Here is a 21,339-nt window from a genome sequence, read left to right on the forward strand (position 1 = left end):
TGTAGGGAACAGGCAGGAGCCCAAACAGACCACAAGAGAAAAAGCCACAATTTCCAATGTTTTTCTTCTTTAAAAAGGAGAATCTGTTTTTTAAGAGTTTGTTGATCCATTTTTAAAATTTGTTCATGACCCTTTCATATATTCTTCGTGACCCACTTTTGGGTCACAACCTACGGGCTGAGAAATGCTCAACTAGAAAATGCAAGAGACTTTATTTGGAATTGAGATTAAAGCCCCTGGTCCATACCATGCCAAAGAGCTTAAGCACACCATTTTCCCCACTGTATCATCCTAGGCTAAATGAATATAGAACTTGCCCTTTAGCTTTTAAAATGCTGTGAAAATAAGCAATCAATTTACCCATGCCAAGAAATATTCTTGATAGTAGTGATGCTGTAGAGCACACTGCATAGTTACAGTAGTAAGTGCTTTATTAGCGATAGCCAGACAGATCCAGAACTAAAATCCTGACAGCTACAAGATCACAGCAGTACTGTGCCATAGCTATTACTAGATCATGGTAGTACCAGGCCACAGCTAGGAGGAGCAGGGTGGAATGGGTCCTCAGCCCTTGGTTTTAAGGCTATTAAAAGCCATCTGCATTCACCCAACTCAGGAGTAAACAGCACATCACACACATCATATTAGCAAATAGATGCCCATCACACCCTTCCTCATTACACTGGCATTTATCCAAAAAAATTGGCTCCTGTGCCCAGAAGGAAGGGAAGATGGGGAAAATCCTTCCTCCATCTTCTACATGCTGATTCATGCTGCTCCTTTCCCCAGCTGAGATGTGCTTCCTCATCCAGAGTTTATGGGAAGTTTTATCTGCACCTGCCCGGCAACACCATCCCTCCCATTCTCTTCCAAGGTCATGTCTGTGCTTGCAATTCAACGAGAGTGTTGTATACCCGCGTTAAAAGCTGTTGGCAGCAACTCCTATAATAGCACACAAACACTGAGTCCTGTTCTGCAATCAAGGCCCTTTTACATAATATTTTTGCAGCCAAAACAGCACCGTTGTGTTTGCCAAGAAGTGCTTGGCCTTCTGGCCATCCATCCCATGGAATATTTTGCATTCTGGAACCTTTCATGATCTATGAGAAAGGATGGGAATACAGGGTTTTGGGTCAAACAGAATAAGTCGCTTGCTTTCTTGATCATCCCATTAAACAGCAGTGTCAGGTCATGAGGAAGGACCAGTGATAGATGAGACTATCTTCACTGTAATAAACAGGCAGATGCTGAGAGACTGTGGAGAGTTGCTCAAGCTATAGAACAGGGGCACCTGGAAAGGCTGAAAACAGAGGCTCTTTGCAAGTTCTCCTGGGACAAATGCACTTGATGGAGAATTGCTCCGAGGTTTACTGGCTAGGGCCACTCAAAACAGGTTTCACCCCTGCCCTTCCCTCTTCACTGCCCAACAAGAACTGGATTGAGTCAACCAGAAACTGCTGTTTTAGGGAATCTTGAATCAAATTAAAGCACTAGATTCACAAATTGGTGGTCAAGCTGCTGCCCTTACACAAAGCAAGCTCAGTCATTAAGTAAAAAAAAAAAAAAAAAATTTAAGAGAAAGCTATTGGAGCAAAAACAAATCCCTTCAGTGCCTGAATACCCTATAAACAGGTAGAGTACTTTCCCCAACAGTGGAAGGCCACAGTTTGAACCCCTGCTCCAAAAAGGACAGAGGATTCCCACATCCATGTTGAGTCTCCAAATGGCTAGGGTATAAAGCATAATCATAAAAAACATAGAACATTAGGGTTGGAAGGGACTTCAAGAGGTTACATCTAGTCCAACCCCCTGCTCCAAGCAGGACCAACCCCAAATACATCGTCCCAGTCAAGGCTGTCTAGTCAAGCCTCCAAGGATGGAGATCCCATCACCTCTATGGGCAGCCTCTGCTGGACTCTCTCCAATTTGTCCATATCCTTCCTGCAGTCGGGGCCCCCCCAAAACTGGACACAGAACTCCAGCTGTAGTCTCACTAGTACCAGAGAAAGAGGAATAATCACTTACCTCATTCTGCTGGCAATGCTCCTACCAATGCAGCCCAGGATGCTGTTAGTCTTCTCTGCAAGAAGGGCACAGTTGGCTCATGTTCAGCTTCCTGTCCACCGTCACCCCCAGGTCCTTTTCTGCAGAGCTGCTGCCCAGGCAGTCAGCCCCAGCCTGCACTGGTGCAAGAGAACTGTTCCCTCTTCAGTGTAGGACTTTGCACTGGTCTTTATTGATCCTCATGAGATCTTTCTTTTTTCCTCCAGTTTGCTGAGGTCTCCCCAAATCCTAGCCCTATGCCGCCCCCCCGCAAGTGTATCAACTGCTCCCCCCCAGCTTGGCGCCATGGTAAAGACCTTTCTTCCCCACCCTGCAGCCTCTGGCAGGTTTGTTAAACATCCTGAAATTATCCAAATTTAGCCTTAAAATTTACAAGCAGTGTTTCAACTGACCAAAACTAAAGTTGGAGGTAAAAGGAGTGAGGGAAATTAAAACAAAAAGCCACCTCTTCACCAAAAAATTCTCCCAGCTCTACTATAGACATGCAGGGCAGGATAGTGCTGCAGACCTGGGATGATCAGCAGAAGTACTCGGGGATTTCAAGAGCCACTGCTGTACAACCTACAACTTCAGCAACGACCTACATCTATGTGCAAGACTTCTCCCTTAGTCCTGGGGTGTGGGAGAAAAATTGCCCCTGCAGTAGGAAACCTGTCTGGGCTGGAGGATTACACCCGCAAGGTGGGGGCAGGAGGAAGCCAAGATCCCCTTCCTTGAGGATGTGTGGGGCTGCCCCACAGCTAGGAAACCCTCAACTGAAGTGGGTGCCCCCCCCATCCCTCATGGGAACTTGTTTCTTGCCAGTGCAGGGGAGCCCAGGATCAGGTTCCCCCTGCACAGGATGCAACATGTGCCTCCTGCCATACCACAACTGCGTGAATCACGTATTACCCCATTGTGCTTTTACCTGCATGTGTGGAGGGCCAAGAAATGCTATAGCTCCATCTAACAATATCTGGCTTCTTTTGTTTTGTTTTCCCCTCTTGCAAGTGTGTTGTAGAGATTATACTCATTAGAACAGACCAGAGATAAGGGGTCCTCTCAGAAAGGGAGCCTGCAAGGTGCCCTCAAACTTTGAGCTGTGTACTTGGTGCAGTGCACCAAGCTCTTCAGAAAGCCTGGACAGCCTCCAGTGGAGCCTTAGCAGGCAGAGTCTATGCAAACGTCCCTCGTTTACAACCTACCTCACCATGCGTTTTAGCTGACACACGGACAGAGGAAATGAACTGTTTGACTGAAGCTAATTGCAATATGACACAGTGATGTTCACTTGAAAGGGAGCAGGAGAATCTACGTAAGGAACAGTGTCCTCTTTTGATGTTTTGCTTTTTCACAACACCTTTATGAGAACAGTGCGCAGAGCACCAACAAGCATCTTGCATGCAGGAAGCATTGTGCGGGGCAGAGCAAGATGCGTTCTATATTCATTCTCGCAGCCTACAAGCCAATGAGAACAGCATGTATTATGCAAGTCATTTGTTAAGGTTACTGCTCATTGCTGTGTGAGCACAGCACTGTCTCTCTACAATTATTCAGGTCACAGACTATTTTTCAAGCGTCTTTAAAAGGTAAATATGTGCAGTTCAATACAGGACTTGTCACAGTACTTCTGATGCCATTGCACCTGCATGGATCAGATTTTACAGTAAATTCATAAAAAGGTCCCACCACTCACAAGAAAACCAAGCTAGCTTAGCATTAGAAAGAGTCCACAAAATACAGGGTAGTACAGTCTTAAGTTGTACTAGTAATAGAAGACTTTTATTAAGCATAGGTACCATTGTGGAAAGCTAGAAACTGCTAAAGAGGGGGTGAGGCAAGTCCCCTCATGTCGCCTGCAATGTGTTGTGGTTCCTCCCCCCCCCGCTAAAAAACCAAATGAAGATAAGAAGGACACTGCAAAGTTGCACTGTATTTGTACACGGCTTGCCCCAGTATGCTCAAAAGCTACCAAGGAAAAACAAGCCTTGCTCAGCTCAACCCCACCAAGAAGGGAAATAGTTAAGCCAAGGAGGACCCACCCCATAGCTGTAAGATTTCCACCACCAGCATGCTGGAGCAGTAGCAAGCACAGCCCCAGAACTCCAGCTCTTCACCATTAGATTTGGCATTTGCAGAACAGGAGGGAGGACATTCTCCAGGAGCATGGCACAGACGCTTGGTGTTTACATATCCCTATGAAAAAGGGCAATCAGATATTACTAAGTGTTGGATGGTGTGTGAAACACAGCCAGATAATATAGGAACACAGGTATTTCTGGATGTTTTGGGCCAGTAGATTTCTATCAAATGGTTACTGTGCCAACAAGTGGCAGGGCCATCCTGGATCCAAGATTATCCAGCAGTAAAAGCCTTGTAGAATTAGTTGCAAGAAATAATCTGGTATCAAAAGAATATGGATTGATTAATTTAGTCTGCACAGGGTTGTCAACCCAAGATTTTTTTTGATTTTTTTTTTTTAAAACACCAACATGTTTTATATAGTATAAGTGCAACACTTCTACCAGGCTTCAGATAGCAGTTAGAAGGGCTAGATTCAAAATTTAAGGATTTAAAAACACCAGCCACAGTTAAAGCAAGTTGGTTGTCGGTAAAAAAAGTTTGCAGACATACTAATAATAATGTTGGGTTGCCTACAGCAATGGTTCTACACCATACTGCCTACACCCCAGTGGTCTCATCATTTAACTCATCCTCAACACCCCCAACTGCACCCTGCTGCCCACCACCAGCCCATGACCCAACCTGATCCCATCCCAGCACAGATCCCAGCCCACTGCCTTCCCATCCCCTTCCAGGCCTGCAGACTGGTCCCAGTTGTGCTACCTTCCTCCTTGGCCTGGGGCCACAAGGCCCTGCACACTTTTGAGGTAAGCACTGAGCAGCTTTTACAGGCAGGCAACACCCAAGAAATGCAGCAGCAGCTGGCTGGGGTGGGAGGGCTCCCTTGGGCCAGAAAGCCCTGACAAGACAGCTCTCTGCAAGGTGTCACACTGTGCTCCTGCTTAGACATCAGGTGACAATGCTCTGCTCAACTGTGTATTGACCACTTGACAGCTAGCCTCATTCCTATGAGGACTACTGATCTTCAGAACAAGGTCACTATTTCTTTGGCGTTTTGTTTTTTGGCATTAAGACTTTACAGTACAACCAGGCATTTTGAGCTTTTAAACAAAACAGACTACCCATAAGTTTTACAGGGCAATCCTGCAGAAGGGGCAAACATATAACAAACAAACACACACAAAAAAAGAGGCTTATAAAAAGGTCCTGGCTAATTTTGGAAAACAAAAACATCTCACTAGAGAATGGGCAATAAAAAGGGATGTGCTTGATTAGTTTAAATAGAAGGGGGGGGGGGGGGAAAGTACAGCTAGAAGGGGACCTCAAGAGATCATCTGCCCAGCCAGAAATTAAACATGTGACCTTGGTGCGATTAGCACCACACCAACCAACTGAACTAGATGGCCATCTCCTTGCTGCTTTTTTTCCTTTTCCACCTACATTTCAGAAAAACATGCTCCCTGACAATATTCAGTGAAAAGTGCTATCTGTCTATGATGCAATGGGAGAAGAGTCATATTTATTTTTTGGTGGTTCTTAGAAAGACCACATGTCTACACCTTAGTAGAGGAGGCAAAGACTCACTATGTGGATTATCTTTGTCCCAACATCCTGGCAGTCACATGGCAGCCCCTGTGAGACAGCTCTGGGTTCCCTACATCTTCTTCTTCCCTCCAGGCAGGGTACAATAGTTGACATGAGCATGGTCCATGTTAGTTTCCACCATACCACTGGAGTCAAAACTGAACAGGTCAGAGTACCACCCAACCAAAAATAAGTGCAACTCTTCTACCCAAGCCCCAAGTAATCTACTTGGAGCCCTGGAGGCAAAGTCAGAACATGCATCTTTTTGGGAATCGATTTGCCTTTTCAGAAACATCAACTGAAAACCCAAATCATCCATGGTCATACCTCACACGTTGCCATTACTTGGGATCTCATTAGGCAAGGCCTCCATGCAGTTACTCATTTTCTCAGGCAGGTTAAATGGAAGTTTAAGCTGTAAACCCACTGGCACAAAACAAAATTAGAGGTTTTAAGACATGCAAATCCAAGTTTGCTTTAAAAGACATACCACCCTATACTTAAACCACCTACAAACAACAGGTATTTCAGTGTTCTTGTCCGACTTCCTAGGATAAGAACAAAAGTTAGGTGTAACTTCTGGCCAGTTCTCACCAGGAGTTAGTGTGGTTTTAGAAGTTTAGTAGTGTCTGAAGGCTGTAGTATCAAAGCTACAGCTATTAAAAAACCGAGCAAACAAAAAAAACCAAACCAAACGAACAAAAACCACAACACAACCCAAATCAAAGGCAATATTGTTCTGGAGGTGCTCAAGTTGCCAGTGCTCTCAGAAAAGCCTACAATATTAACTTGTGCTATATGGAAACAAGAACCAAGAGACTTCAGGCAGCGATTTGTACATCAAAAACTTACCCGTCTCATAATGGGAGGATGTCAGCTGTCTCCTCTCCTCCTCCCACCATTCACAACAGTATTTGAACATACAACTTGGTCTCAAAGTCAAATACCCAGAACTGCAATACAAGTGCCTCCAGGTTCGGAAGCTTGCACGCTTACATATTCAGCTCAACACAAGGATGGACCACAGCAGCATACCACTACAGCTGAATGTGCTGTGTAGTTTCCAATTTAATTCCCATTTTTCCCCCCCACCTATCCCCCTTTAAGAATTATATATCTATTTTCCTAAGAAAACCCATTTTCCTCCTTACCTTCCCCCGCACCATGCCCCAAGCTGAACAAAGACAACTCATTTCCATAACACAGAATATACGAGTTCTACAGCACAAACAAAAATCAAGCAATTCTTTTGTACCATCCTACCATTCAAAACAGCTGGAGGTGCAACTTCCCTATTGGATATGGAAATAGTCCTCACTTCAAGAAAAAAAAAAAAAAATAGCACCTCTACCTATTCTGAAAGAAGCTGGTTTGATTGGACTAATGTTGAAAAATATTTTAGGGGGAGGGAGAAAGAAAAATACCATCATGCTAGGCATGCAAACTCTCTTTTTCAAATTTAGCACACAAGTGTAGACAGCCAAAGTAGTACTTGCATTCCTAGAATCAAAGAATGAAGATTTCTGGCTTGTCCAACTGCTTATGTAGCACAGGATGATTTAGCTCAGGGGTTGTCAAGCTATGACCCATAAGCCACATGCAGCCACCAGTGCCACGGCATTCATTCCATGGAGCTCCTCACTGGTCCAAAATTTGGTGGCAGCTCCCCTGCTGCCAAAATTTCCTGACCCAAAAGGGAGCCCAGACCCTGCTGTACCTGGGTCGGCATGCAAGCTCCTGAACAAGCCACGCAGAAAACACTACTTGATTCCCTAATTACACAGGCATGTAATAGTTAATGTGGCAACAATGCCCTTGGAGCAGAGGCAAATGTGATACACAGAACAACCTGCATTTTTTGACTGGAGCGCTTCAGCTGTGCAATCCAGCTGCCTTATCAGTGGATCCTTGTGGAAGATGAGCAACACGGATCAGCCCCCAACTCCTGCCAATTCTTCTGTGAACATACGCTTCTGGACAGAGCAGAGCAAGCTTTTTTGCCACAGATGTCCACAAGCTTCAGACAGCTGAGCTCCTGTGGGCAAAGACTAATTGTTTCTGGTTTATTCTGGTGTGCATAGCTTGAGGTAATACAGATAAAGGAGTTGTACCTAGTTGGAGGCACTGTTTGGATAAGATTCTTTACTGGGTTTATAGCACTCTGGAGCCAGAATCCACGCAAGAGCTTTGCATAACACCAGGATCCTGCTCCAGTGATCCTCCACATGAAACTCCCCGCTAAAACTAGCACAGTTATGAGAGCACAAGCCCTCACATCCAACAGGTTTGCCATTTAGTGGTGACAAGCACTGCACAGCTGCTCCAAGGTTTCACCCTTCCTCAGCATTCAGCTGCTCCATACCCAGCTGCTCAGATCATGTTGACAGACTCAAGGCCAATAACATTAAGTCCACCCAGGGTGCTCTAAGGAGGCATATTTTACATGCGTAACCCTGTACAGACTGGATAATGCCAAGAAGCCTTTTATGAAACATCTTGTGCCACATGCAGGATGCCCCACCCTTCAGCCCTAAGCCATGATAGATACAAGTGATCCTAATCTGTGTCAGAATCCCAGAAAGGATTAAAAAAAAAAAAAAAGGGTGCAACTTCTGCTTGTGCACCATTTGCTCCAGTAAATTAAGGCTACAGCTGATCAACTTTCTTACTGCTGTGGTGCAGAAGCTAAATAGACCAATGGTCTCAATCATTTTAATACCCATCCAAATCATCTCAGGATCTTACTCCCCTCTCCCTACTAGACAGTGTCATTATTGGGAGCAAAAAGCTGCTTTGTTTCACTAATTTTAGGGAGTCACAAGAATCAAGAGTTGGACACTTGAAAGATTATTTAAATTAAGATTTTTCTTCAAAGCTTGCCCCCCCTCCCCCCGCATACTCCAAGATATCTAGTCAACCCTCTACGAACAGGGAAAAAAGATTTGGGGGGGGAGAAGAGAAGAGTTGGCTTCCTATCTATTATGATGTCAGCGTATTATGCGAAAGGCAAGTATCAGCATATGGGGGGCAGGAAGGAATGTAGTGAATGGACTGTGCCCCATTTTGGGGAAAACAAAACACCATGCAGAGGCCACACAGAAAAAAAAAAAACCAGTACCCCATCTACTTACTTTAAAAAGATCATTCCCCAGGTGTCCCTGGCTTTAGTAATCCTCACTTTTGAGCTTCACTCCAAGTTTCTCTCTTCCACAGCCTAGTTGCACTGCTCCCCCACCCCACCCCAGCCTTAGCTAGGGAAGGAGTGCTCAGAGGCCCAGGTATATAGTTGCAAGTAAGACAGAACATGCTACACACCTTTCCTTATCCCCACCTTCCAGCCATGACTCGACTGTAACCAAAGGGAAGACCGTCACCCATTTTAGCTTTAATATACATGGGAAGATCTTGAATATATAATTCCCCATGCATCACTATTCAAACTTCGCTGCAATGGCAGTCAACCCATCACATCGAGAACGATGAACATGAAACTGGATTTTGGAGGTGCTATCCACTGGCAGAACATCATGTGCACAGTTCACCTTCAGTTTCCCAGGGCAGGACGCACCGACGTATTTCCCAGATTCAGTTTCATCTTACTTTACCTCTGTACCTATAGCCTATTTACTGGTCACTGTTCTAGCCCCTGCCACGCAGGCCGCAGAAGAACACTATATGCAACTATTTTAAGTGACATGTATTTTGTCATCTGGGGCAATGTTGTAAAGCAATGAGAATCCAGCAGAATCAAAACTGCATCAGCAGCACTGCTACACTGTAACAATTTACTCAGTGTTAGGATACCAGCAGCAGTACCAGCAGCACAGAAGTACGTCATCCCTCCAAACACACCTCTGCAGCATTTGGCCATACACATGCATTATTACCAGCAGGGGGGCACATGAGGTAGAGTTTTTGCTACTCCCATTTAAAGGAAAAATTGCAAGGGACAAGGTTATTAAGTCAGCAGCTTTGTGAAACTTTGTAGTAAATGCTTAAACTCCTCACATCCAAAAAACATACTTGGGTACATGAATGGCACGTTTAAATCCCAGAATTCACAGTGGGAGCAGCAAAATGCAGATGATGATGCCTTCAAGTTTCCAGAACACAAGAACTCAGACACTGCATCCCACAGGGCAGGGGCTTCCAGACCCCTTGGATTTGGCTCGCAGACCTAAGGCAGGAATGGTGAGCACTTGCCATTGTGGCAGGAAGCAGCAGCAGCAACAGGAAGATCTTAGTGCCTGCTAGATCCTACCACTTGCTTGCCCACTTCTGCTCCACATGAGTGTCAGTTCTGGCCCACAGCCCAAGAGACAGCTTATTAATGCCCTAGAGGAACAATTATTGCAACTCGGGTACACGTTTCCATGCAAGGTGGGTGGCTGTGGATTCTTGGTTCAGTCAGCAAAAAGCTGTTTGTTACTCCCAGGTTCTCAGCCTTGTCATGAGAGATCCTTGCAACAGACTCTTCCTCCATCACCCAGGGCTGCTTCAAATGGCCTCCCATGAGTTGATGACATGATGTTGCATTTTTTTCCCTCCCAAGTTGGCCTTGAGGTTATCCTTAAAAGGCTTCCTTTGCCCTCTTCTTGAGCAAACACTTAAACTGAGCTGGGAGAATTACACCTGCTTTAGGAGTCTGGGGTCAGACATCCACATGACATGGCTGGCCCAGCAAAGTTGAGGTCAGATCATCATCTTGATGCTTGTGGCATTTGCTCACAAGAGGATGCTAATGTTGGTGCCTCTGTCCTCCCACTGGATTAGAAGGATCTTCTGCAGGCAGCGCCAATGATATTTCTCCAGCAGCTTGGTGTCCTGTATGTTGCCTACATCACACCTCCATGCAGTAAGATGGGGCTCACAACTGCTTGATAAGATTCGAAACCAAGGTCATGGTTTATGCTTAATATAAGATTGCAACATCAGTCCCATTTTCCTGCATGCCTCAGTAAAGGAGTCAACAATTGCTTAAATGCCTGCTTCGAAGTGAGTACATGCTACAGCATTTGTGTACTGGCGCTCAATCTCTTTTACACCACCTTGTAGGCAGCTGGGGGCCCCAGATGCTCCCCACCTCCCTTCTGCGCAGCCCCAGGCTCACACTCCGCTTCCCTTGCCATGTTGCAGTGGGGTGCACCACTTGGGGCATAAGCAAAAACAAAGCCTAGAGGGAGGCAGAAGCCTGGATACTCTGGCTGGGTGGGAGCTTGGGGGCTGCAGCTTAAACTCTTCACAGGCTGCATGTTGCCTGCAGGCAGCCAGTTGGACAGCCCTGTTTTACACCATTTCCCATAAAGAATACTCTTACGATGACCCAAATTAAACTCATCTGTTATAATTTAGGTTAAGAAAAGCTGCTTAATACTAGAACAGTTATTTATATCTGAACTTGTTACCTGCACCAAGATGAGTTAACGCACAGAAATATCCTCAGACATTAGAGGGTTTTACATGCACAAGCAAGTGCCTCAAGCTGTTAAGCACAGTTGTAAAATGTAGCAGAACAGGCTGGCAGCAGCAACAAGTTTCAAGACTACATGTATGTAAACACAGCCATGCTTGCTGTGCCCCTGCTCGTCGCCTCTACCACAGCCAAATGTTGATGGATCTGCTCACTTGAGTGGCCGTTAAGCAGACTGAATTGGAACATTTGGGTAATTATCTTGATGAACTGCTCCGCTGGCATTGTGCCCCATTTCTATCACTAATCTGCTAGAATAAGCTTTAAAAAGTTGCTACCCATAAATTAAGAAACAGGATCCATAAGGGAAGGAATGGCTTTTTCTTGTATAGAGAAGAGAACTTGGAACAAGTCCTAGAGCCCACATGTGGGTGAGGACTTTTCTGAAGTGTTTGGGTATACATGAGATTAAGAAGATGAATATAGCAGCATTTTCCCCAGCAGCAATTCACTTGTAGATCTCCCAGTGCTGGTAGGCAAGTCTTCCTACTATCTGATAGCTGACTGCTAGTCAGCGCTGTGCTCAGAGTAGGTTTAAATGACATGGCTTTAAGACTGGTAGTGGCAGGTGGCTAGTCAGCACTGGGAGTCTGTCTGCAGAACAGCCCTATTGTGAAGTTGAATGGCCATCATTAGGTCACAAGACGGTTACAATAATAGAATTATAGAATCATAGAATGAAGGCTTCCCTCCTATAAAAAGGGGGCCCTCACCTGGTTTTAGGGCCACAAAACAAGTATTGTAAGGAATCCTAGCCTTCCTAAAAAGTCTTCAAAGCTTGAAGATTAAGTGCTACCCAGGCAATACCTGACAGCATCTTATCCAGGCAGAAAGTATAGTCACCAAGGCAGCACTTGGGAGGGTGTCCCGAGAGGAAGGATCGAGTGTTCTCAGAAGGTGAGAGAAGGATTACTAGGGTTAAAGCAAGAATTACTAGGCCTTGCCATAAGGAGCTCAACAACGTAACACTGATTTCTCCTGTTTATTTTAAGCAGGTTCAGTTGATGAGTCACACACTGCTCAAAACAATTCCTTATAGGTGCAGCAACTGTCAGGCACCGTGGTGTGATGAATTTGAGAGTCACGTTCAGCTCCAATAGCGAGAAAGCCCGATGGCTGGATACAGAGTGTGCTCCAGATACAAGACGAGACCGCTGTACTTCCACAGGTATGCCGCACACCCCAGACCCCATTACTGGGTAATTAGGAACAGCTCTAGCAGCTCAAGTCAGGAGCATCATGTTTCACTGTTCTAAAAAAAAGACAGCACACTGTTCTAAGAAAGGCCATTCAATAGCTCCTATGGTACCACATGTGCGGGCCCTCTCCCGATCCCGCCTGGGTCGCCATGTGCGAGTTCTCTCCCGATCCCATCTGGGTCACCATGTGCGAGCCGGGGGCGAGCCAGGCCCGTCTTTGTGCACACAGGCTGTGGCCAGCAGCCCGGGCACGCGGGGCTGGAGAAAACCGTGGCGCGGTATGGTACGCTCAAGCTAAAATCAGTCACGGAGGCGTAATGGTTGATTGAAGAGATTATTTACTTACACCCAAGGTGGTCACAGTGTAGGCTGGTCAGCTTTCCAGGCACAGCTCCACTTGAGTTCTCAGCGGAGGACTCCAATAGACTCAGTTCCTTGACCCTGGAGTGGTTTAGGCTCCGCGGGTTCAATAATTCGTTCTCACGGAGCAGCTGTATCTCCGTGGGTTACTCGGTTCCCAGGTCCCCCGGAGCTGTTAAGACTCCGTGGGTTCAACAATTGGGTCCATAGGATCGAGATACGTCTGGACTGCAATCGGCGACGGGGAGAGGCTAGAGGTTATGTGCCTCGGAGTTGTTAAGGCTCCGAGGGTTCGGTAAATAGGTCCCCCGGAGTTGTTGAATCTCCGTGGGTTCGACAAATTAAACCTCTGTTGCCCTCTTAAGGAAAAAGCTGGGTTCGTAGGGATCAGCAGCGCTTAGAAATCCTCACGCTCCTTTCCCGAACTCCACACGCTTTCTCTCTCTCCGACTTGGGCGGAAACTACCCAAGCCTTTTGTACGGCTAGCAAGCCAATAGCTAGCCGCCACGTATGCCTACATTTAGAACCGGCCAATAATGTGGCACGAATCTAAATACAAATGGCGGGAACTCCTTTGCATCATGCATCACTATAATGCAAAAGGAATGCACTATGCAAAGAAAGCTACAGAACTGGCGGGAAAAACTCCTGCACGCGGGTTCTTAATTGCAACAGAACACTCCACCGTGCAAAAGAGCTGCAATTTGGCAGGAACATGATTTAGCAATGCCGAAGCACACACAAACAAGAAAAACCACAACTTTGGGTTGTGACACCACACATTTCATGGACATTAGGGATGGAAGGGACCTTGGAAGATCATCAAGTTCAGCCCCCTGCCCCAGGGGCAGGAAGTCGGGGGGGAGGGGGGGGTGTCACAGGATGCCAGCAAGATAAACATCCACTTGCCTCTTAAAAGGAGTGCAGAGTAGGTGCTTGAACCACCTCCGGTGGCAGTCTATTCCAAACCTCGGGGGCTCGGACAGTAAAGAAGTTCTTCCTCATGTCCAGCCTGAAACTGTCTTGGAGGAGTTTGTGATTGTTTGACCTTGTCATCCCTTGGGGCGCTCTGGTGAACAGGCGTTCCCCCAGATCCTGATGCATACCTTTATGTATTTATAGGCAGCCACCAGGTCCCCCCTGAGCCTGCGCTTTTCCAGGCTGAAGAGTCCCATGGCTCTCAGCCTCTCATCATAAGGCCTGTTTTCCTGACCTCCAATCATGCGCGTGGCTCTCCTCTGCACTCTCTCAAGCTTCTCCACATCCTTCTTGAATTGTGGAGCCCAGAATTGGATGCAGTACTCCAGCTGCAGCCTCACCAAGGCCGAGTACAGAGGGAGGATGACATCCTGGGATTTGCTAGAGAAGCATCTATGGATGCAAGCCAGAGTTTTGTTCGCTTTGCCAGCTGCAACATCACATTGGTGGCTCATATTCATCCTGTGGTCAATCATGACCCCCAAGTCCCTTTCGGCCGTGGTGCTAGCAAGTGTACCACTGCCAAGCCTGTAAGCATGCTGAGGGTTTTTCTTCCCACGGTGGAGAGCCTTGCATTTTTCAGTGTTGAAGGCCATCAGGTTTTCATCCGCCCATTTTCCAAACCTGTCAAGGTCAGCCTGGATCACCATCCTGTCCTTGGGTGTGGATGCTTTACCCTGAAGTTTGGTGTCATCAGTGAATAAGGCCAGTCCACTTCTGACACCAATGTCCACATCATTAAGGAAGACATGAAAAAGGATAGGCCCAATGACGGACCCTCGGAGGACCACACTGGTCATGGTGCACCGCAATGACTGACTTCCATCAACTGCCACTCTCTGGCTTTAAGGTCGTACCCAATTCCCGAACCAGCAAACTGTGATGTAGCCTAGGCCGTAGTTGGCCAGTTTTTCTACAAGACGATATAGTGGGATACCAGATAGAAAGCTTTTTTTAAAAGTCAAGATATACGACAGCCATCTCTTCTCCTTTGTCCAGGTGATAGGACACCTGGTCATAGAAGGAGATGAGATTGGTCAGGCAAGGCCTACCCGCAACAAACCCATGCTGGCTATCCCTCAAGAAGTTGCCCTCAGCCAGTTTGTCAAAAATAGTCTTTGATTTTCGCCAAGATCTTCCCGGGGATGGAGGTCAGGCCAATGGGCCTGTACTTCCCCAGATCTACTTTCCTCCCTTTTTTGAAGATAGGCACCACATTGGCCTTCTTGCAATCTCTGGGCACTTCGCCTGAGCACCACGAGTTCTCGAAGCTCGGTGCCAGGGGCTGAGCTGTGATGTTTGCCAGCTCCTTAAGTACCCTGGGGCGTAAACTGCCTGGGCCAGCTGACTTGGTGTCCAGTCTCTCAAGGTGTTCCTTCTTCACATGGTCTACACTGATGAAGGGCAACAGCTCTCCTTCACCCTGGCCATCCCATACCGTATCGAGCTCCGCCATTCTACAAAACGGAGGTAAAAACTTAACCAAAAGTTGTTTGTTTGTTTTTACAGGATAAAATTTCTTCCCCTTCCTCTTTTTTTTTTTTTTGGCAGTAGTTTTTATTAACACAGTCTACCCTGTCCTCAGGACACACAATTCCCATTGATATTCCAGTTAAGGAAAGACAGCTGGCAAAAACTGCTCTGCTTTATAGCACTAAGTCACAGCAAGCACAGCAGTCTGAGAACAAAGGATAGTAACTCATGCATTACAATAAAAGGTACATTAGGTGAAGCAAAGCCATTTAAGAGGATGCATCTTTGCATCAGTATTAATTGTTTGGGTGGACCACGCCAATTGTATTTGTTAGCATCAGAAGAGCAGCATCCTTTATCTGGAAATGAAGCATCAAGTACATAGTGCCAATTAGTACAGCATCTCCCGACACAGAATCAATGTAAATTCTGAATGTATCCTTAATATCCTGCTTTTTAAAGAGGTTTCTTTAGCAAAGCTTTTAAAATTCAAGCATGGTACAAGTACACATGTAATTTGTTACCAAAGACATTTATCCACCTTGGTACATTAAGACTTGCAGTGAAATTATATGCCTTGAATTTTTGATTCCCAGAAGTTGATTTCCCAGATCCAAGTTTCTATTACAAACACTTCCCTCAGGTACCAGAAAACCTCAAATTAAATCTTCTTTGTTTTGCAAGGTACTTTGAAGCAAGATTCCAGGAATCTTATTTCTGGTAACACACCATGTTCTTAAAAGGCAATTAGCATCTTTCTGTACCAGTGCTGGTGTTGAGCAGTCTTAGCAGTCAACTACCCGTAGCTTTCAGTAAGAGCAACTCACCCAGCAACTGCTATCCCCAAATGATAAAAATTGAAGAACAGTTGTTTTGAGGGGCAGGTTGGTTGGCACAGAGGGCAAACCGAATAAACTTGCAAGACTGAGACACCCTAACAAGAGTGACAGAACACCCTCCCCTCCAAGCACAAAAATGGGACGGATACAGAATACATGGAGTCTTGGCTGTGCAGTAGCTCCTGAGTTTGGCCACAAGATTTCCCCCCACCCCCCATTTACCAAGGAAAAAGGAGCATAGACTCTGCTTCTTTTTAGCCCAAAAGGACCTAAAATAGATTTTAAAAGTATTACTGGCTAGGCCAATGCCATGACAGCCCTGCTCAAAAGCAAGAGAGTCCAGGCACCTCTTTTGCACAGAGGAGGTAGAGACAAACACACAGAGGGCCTCCCCCACCTTCCAGAAGAAAGGCAGCACAACCCTTTTTGAGCTTCAAGCAAGCAAGATTAAACTCCCCTATTTCCCTCTTCACTTATGAGCAGAGGGCATCTTTGGAGAGGATTCCGCTGTGCCAAGATGCAGCCTGGCTCATCTAATCCATTTCACTGGCATCCAAAGCCGTCACTGGGGCTGCTGTCCCACAGGGTAGGCCCCCCCTGCTCTTGTGACTTCAGGGGTCCAATCTTGCAGAACAAACAGCCCCAGGCTCCATGACTCCACTTGGGGTGCAGCAGCAAGATAGGCAGGCCATGGGAATCCCCTGTGGGGGGTGGGGTGGGATTCCCAGTGTGGGTCTGCAAGCAGGTGAACCCCCATGCAGGTTCTCACTTGCTGACATGCACACCAAGTCAGGGTATGGAACCCCGCTACACATGCTACAGGAATCCCCTGCAAGGGGGTTCTGTTAACATGCAATATGCAAGTAAGTGTGGCTGCATTTAAAAGGCATCAAACCAACTACCTTTGGTCACTGTAACATTTCTGGGCACTTACTGTGCCTATACATGAGCACCAAGGCTGCTCCCATGTGCTGGAACTCCAGCATGTCGGAGCAGACTTGATTAATCAATTAAACAATTCCCTGCTCCAGCAGCCTGTTGCATCTCATGCATCAGCGTCCCCATGCTTCAAAACAGCAGCACTTGAACTAGAACACAAACTCACTTGAGCTCAAACAAGCTTTAGTTGATACGCTCTTGCCACCATTTTGAAGCACAGGGACGCTCACACACACACACACACAACAGAGTCGCTCTAATTAAAGTGCTGCCCACACCCATGCCCAGAGCACATACAGTGCCCTTCTAGCAAAACAAAGGACTAGGTGGTGTCTGCTCACAACTGGCGTCCCCATAAAAAATGATGGTGGCACCTGAGCAACATCTGTTTGTGCCCTTAGAGTACAGCAGCAAAAAAGCCCCTAGCATGTCTTGCTGGTAATAGAAAGATTTATCCTACCATACAAATACTATAAAGCCACTTACTCTTGTGTAGGTTACCTGCTCTGTATTTAAACAGTGCTCAGTAGTATATAAAATGCTCTCTACCAATAGTCTCAAAAAGTAAAGATACTTATTAGCACTAGTTGCAAGGGGACTTCCAAGTACTGCTAATTAGCAGGCAAATTTTTAAAAAAAAGGAAGTCAATTTTTTTTTTTTTTTTTAAATAGTTAAGACCTTTGATTACTAAGAGAGCAAACATCCAGTTATTAACAATAAACCCAATTAGTTGGCCAATTTACATACTGCGGGATTCATGATTACAGACATTTCTGTAAACCAAATCTTTTTGGTATGGAGACCCATACCCAGCTGCCCCTCACTCCACTCCCAAGTTCCAGATCCCCTACTGTCCAAAAATTTGGGCATCTCATTGGAACCAGGTGCAGGTTAGGACAGAGCGATGCAAAAGGTTTCTATACAAATGGCCATGAAGCTTAGTTCTTCTCTTATTGCCCAACAGGGTAATTTGAAACCCAGCACTACAAATCAATTCAAGAGACATTCGAGTGCTGACACTGTGGTGTCGATGCCTACCCAGTCAGATGGGTCAAACTGGCTGGAGGACCGCATCCAGAGAGTGGTGGTGGACGGGTCTTATTCGACCTGGAGGGATGTGGGCAGTGGGGTCCCCCAGGGCTCGGTCCTCGGGCCCACACTGTTCAACATCTTCATCAGCGACTTGGACACAGGGGTAAAGTGCACCCTGTTCAAATTTGCATAGGACACCAAGATGTGGGGTGAACTGGGCACGCTAGAAGGAAGGAATAGGCTGCAATCAGACCTAGACAGGTTACAGGGGTGGGTGGATGAGAACAGGATGGGTTTCAACACTGACAAGTGCAAGGTGCTGCACCTGGGGAGGAAGAACCAGCAGCATACCTACAGGCTGAGGAACTCCCTTCTCGTCAGTGCAGAGGCAGAAAAGGATCTTGGAGTCATTATTGATGCCAAAATGAACATGGGCCGGCAGTGTGGGGACGCTGTCAGGAAGGCTAACCGTACCTTGTCATGCATCCACAGATGCATCTCGAGCAGGTCCAGGAAGGAGATCCTCCCCCTCTATGCGACACCGGTCAGGCTGCAGTTGGAGTACTGCGCCCAGTTCTGGGCACCACACTTCAGGAGAGATGTGGACAGCATTGAGAGGGCCCAGAGGAGGGCCACCCGCATGGTCAGGGGGCAGCAGGGCAGGCCCTATGAGGAAAGGCTAAGGGACCTGAACCTGTTCAGCCTCCACAAGAGAAGGCTGAGGGGGGGGGATCTAGTGGCCATTTACAAACTAGTCAGAGGGGACCAGCAGGCATTGGGGGAGTCCCTGTTCCCCCGAGCACTCCCAGGAGTGACTAGAAATAACGGTCACAAGCTGGCAGAGGGTAGATTCAGACTAGACATCAGGAGGCGCTACTTCACTGTCAGGGCAGCTAGGATCTGGAACCAACTTCCAAGCAAAGTGGTGCTGGCTCCTCCCCTGGGGGTCTTTAAGAGGAGGCTGGATGAACACCTGGCCGGGGTCATTTGAACCCAGTATTCTTTCCTGCCACAGCAGGGGGTCAGACTAGATCTGCTCAGGTCCCTTCCGACCTGACCTACTATGAAATGAGGAGCTGTACTATGCTCACTGCATGGAACACCCATTTGCAAGTAAACAGCAGCACATTCCCAAGCAGCTTTAACAAGCTCAATGCAGAATTTGTATTGTGTATAAGCACAACCTCCAGATGCAGGCCAATCAAAAAGAGCCATCATGCTATAGCTAACAGCTATGCTCAGATGCTACTGGCTAGAAAACAAGGCTCTCCACCAATGGCAACACTGTTGTTACCAGCAATCTCACAGGAAACAGCTGCTACTGGACAACACACAGAGTAGCAAGCCAATCCCAGTGTAACATATGATGCTAAGAAGCTGCACTATGACTCCAGAGGGGCCCTGATTCAGTATCAACAGCCTATATTAAAGAAGCAGAAATCAGATGTTCTCGCTCGCCCTGAACAGCGGCCGTCACCGATAGCCTGCTGAGTCACGGAGCGCTGTAGAGAAGCAAAGACAGCCCTGCAATGACTGCGAGCACCAGCTGTGCTCGGTCTGCCCTGCTGCAGCACAAACACTCCTGCAACATCCCAGACTCCAGCAGTGCACCACTGCCAGTGGCAAAGCCATTTGGCAGGAGAATTTTTCTTGGTTCATCTTATTTAATGATACCTCAGATGCAGCATGCTTTTGATCAGACAATTCAGAATAGTTATATTACCTTTTACCGGGTTTGGGGTTTGTGTTTGTTTTTTTTTTTGTATGGAAGAAAACTGCATTTTGAAGTATGGTGAAAGCAATGGGTTATCTTGAGCCAAAGAAATCCACACAGCTGATTTGTGCAAGATGTTTACTATGACTGGAGCCTTAAATCACTATGTTTATAAGAGTCTTGCACTGTGAGCCAATACAGAAAAAGGAGTACCAAAACCATGAGCAAGGCATGCATGCAATTTTATTTGTTTGAACAAAACAAATAAAATAGGGTGATTATTGTGTTTCCTGGGCAATTCGGAAACAACTCTCAGAAGAAAGAAAATCTAAGAGACAAAAGGACACAGCAAGACAAAAACCAAATATCCGTAATACAAGTTGACATAGAGCGCTGGTTCTGGGCCAAAGGCTGTACAAGGCAAGTGCCTCTTAAGACCGAGTTTTCCCCACACCCTTATTTCCCTTTCAGTGCATTTCTGCCCTGCTTAAGGCCGCCTGGCTGAGACTAGCCTGACTCAATCATCCAAACAAGACTGTTGAAAACTGGTGCAGTAGCAACGTCAAAATTGACTTCTTTACACTACACCGACAAACCTCATCTGTTTGCACAGTACTAAACAAGACCATTTTTGTGTATGCTTCCAAGTAGCAGAAATTACACGTACCAAGATGACTCAATGAAAATAATTTTAACAAACACTGTACATGCTTAAAGAAGCCTTTAAAAAAAAGCTGCCGATCCACAGCACAATGAATGACAACCTGCTTGTTTTCATGTCATTTCTGCCTAGGAGGCCGAATCTGATCTGCGCTTGCACGTTTCCCTTTTCTTTTTCTACCCCCCATCATTTGGGCAGTCCCTCACCACTTATAAAAAGTTGCCTCCAGCCATTTGATACTTCCTAATACTTGTTGAGAAAATCCACCCCCGCTCCCATCAGTGCCATGCCATTCTTCCCTCCTACCGGTCACCGGTACGCATCTCCCTTTGCAGCGACCCCTAAAGCAGCGCATTTCACATTGACCTTCAAAGGTAACGAGTCGATGGCAAGATAAGGGCTGCTGCAAACAGTTTAATAAGCAGGTGTGCAGGGACACAGAAATAAAGGGCTGGAGGAGAAGAGGAAGGGGACAGCGCACGCACCAACCTTGTGTTTAGCTTGCTGGAGTTTCAGCTCGTCCGGCTCCTCGGAGCCGGCTCTCTCCCGCGCGCTCCTGTACCCCGGGCTGGGTATGACGTACTCTTTTCCTATGTCGATGTCTTTCATCTTCTCCTTCCGTCAACGCCAGGGTTTACCCGTGGATTGGCACCTTAGGAAAATCTAAAAAAAGAGAGAGGACAAAAAAAATATAGATATAAAACCTGATCCAACAACAAGCGCTCGAGCAACTTGAAACCCCGTCCTGGCAGCTCGCGAGACCACCTGCACGTCGCCTGGCATGACCCCGGGACGGGATGCAGCGCCACCCCCACCCCAGCAGGGCCATGACGTAACGGAGGGGCCAGCACCCCCTCCCCCCACGGAGGCCTGCGGCCCCCAAACACCATTTTAGGCCCCATCCTGTCAGGTCCCCGCACGACCCCTCCAATCACCACCCCCGTCTCGGCGGCAGGCTGG

At 46.8% G+C, this 21,339-nt stretch overlaps 1 protein-coding gene across 4 annotated transcripts in view; it reads right to left on the minus strand.

Annotated features, from left to right (window-relative positions):
- The window catches only part of ABCC5 (ATP binding cassette subfamily C member 5), an 84,038-nt gene that overhangs the window by 44,827 nt on the left and 17,872 nt on the right, over positions 1 to 21,339 (minus strand). For all 4 annotated transcript variants that reach the window (XM_006017107.3, XM_025195944.1, XM_025195949.1 and 1 more), the window contains exon 2: positions 20,869 to 21,042. In XM_006017107.3, the coding sequence (XP_006017169.1) occupies positions 20,869 to 20,988 (120 nt within the window). In that variant the 5' untranslated portion in view covers positions 20,989 to 21,042. The remainder of the gene's footprint in view (positions 1 to 20,868; positions 21,043 to 21,339) is intronic.

The sequence above is a fragment of the Alligator sinensis genome, unplaced genomic scaffold (genome assembly GCF_000455745.1).
Source record: "Alligator sinensis unplaced genomic scaffold, ASM45574v1 scaffold301_2, whole genome shotgun sequence".
NCBI lineage: Eukaryota > Metazoa > Chordata > Crocodylia > Alligatoridae > Alligator > Alligator sinensis.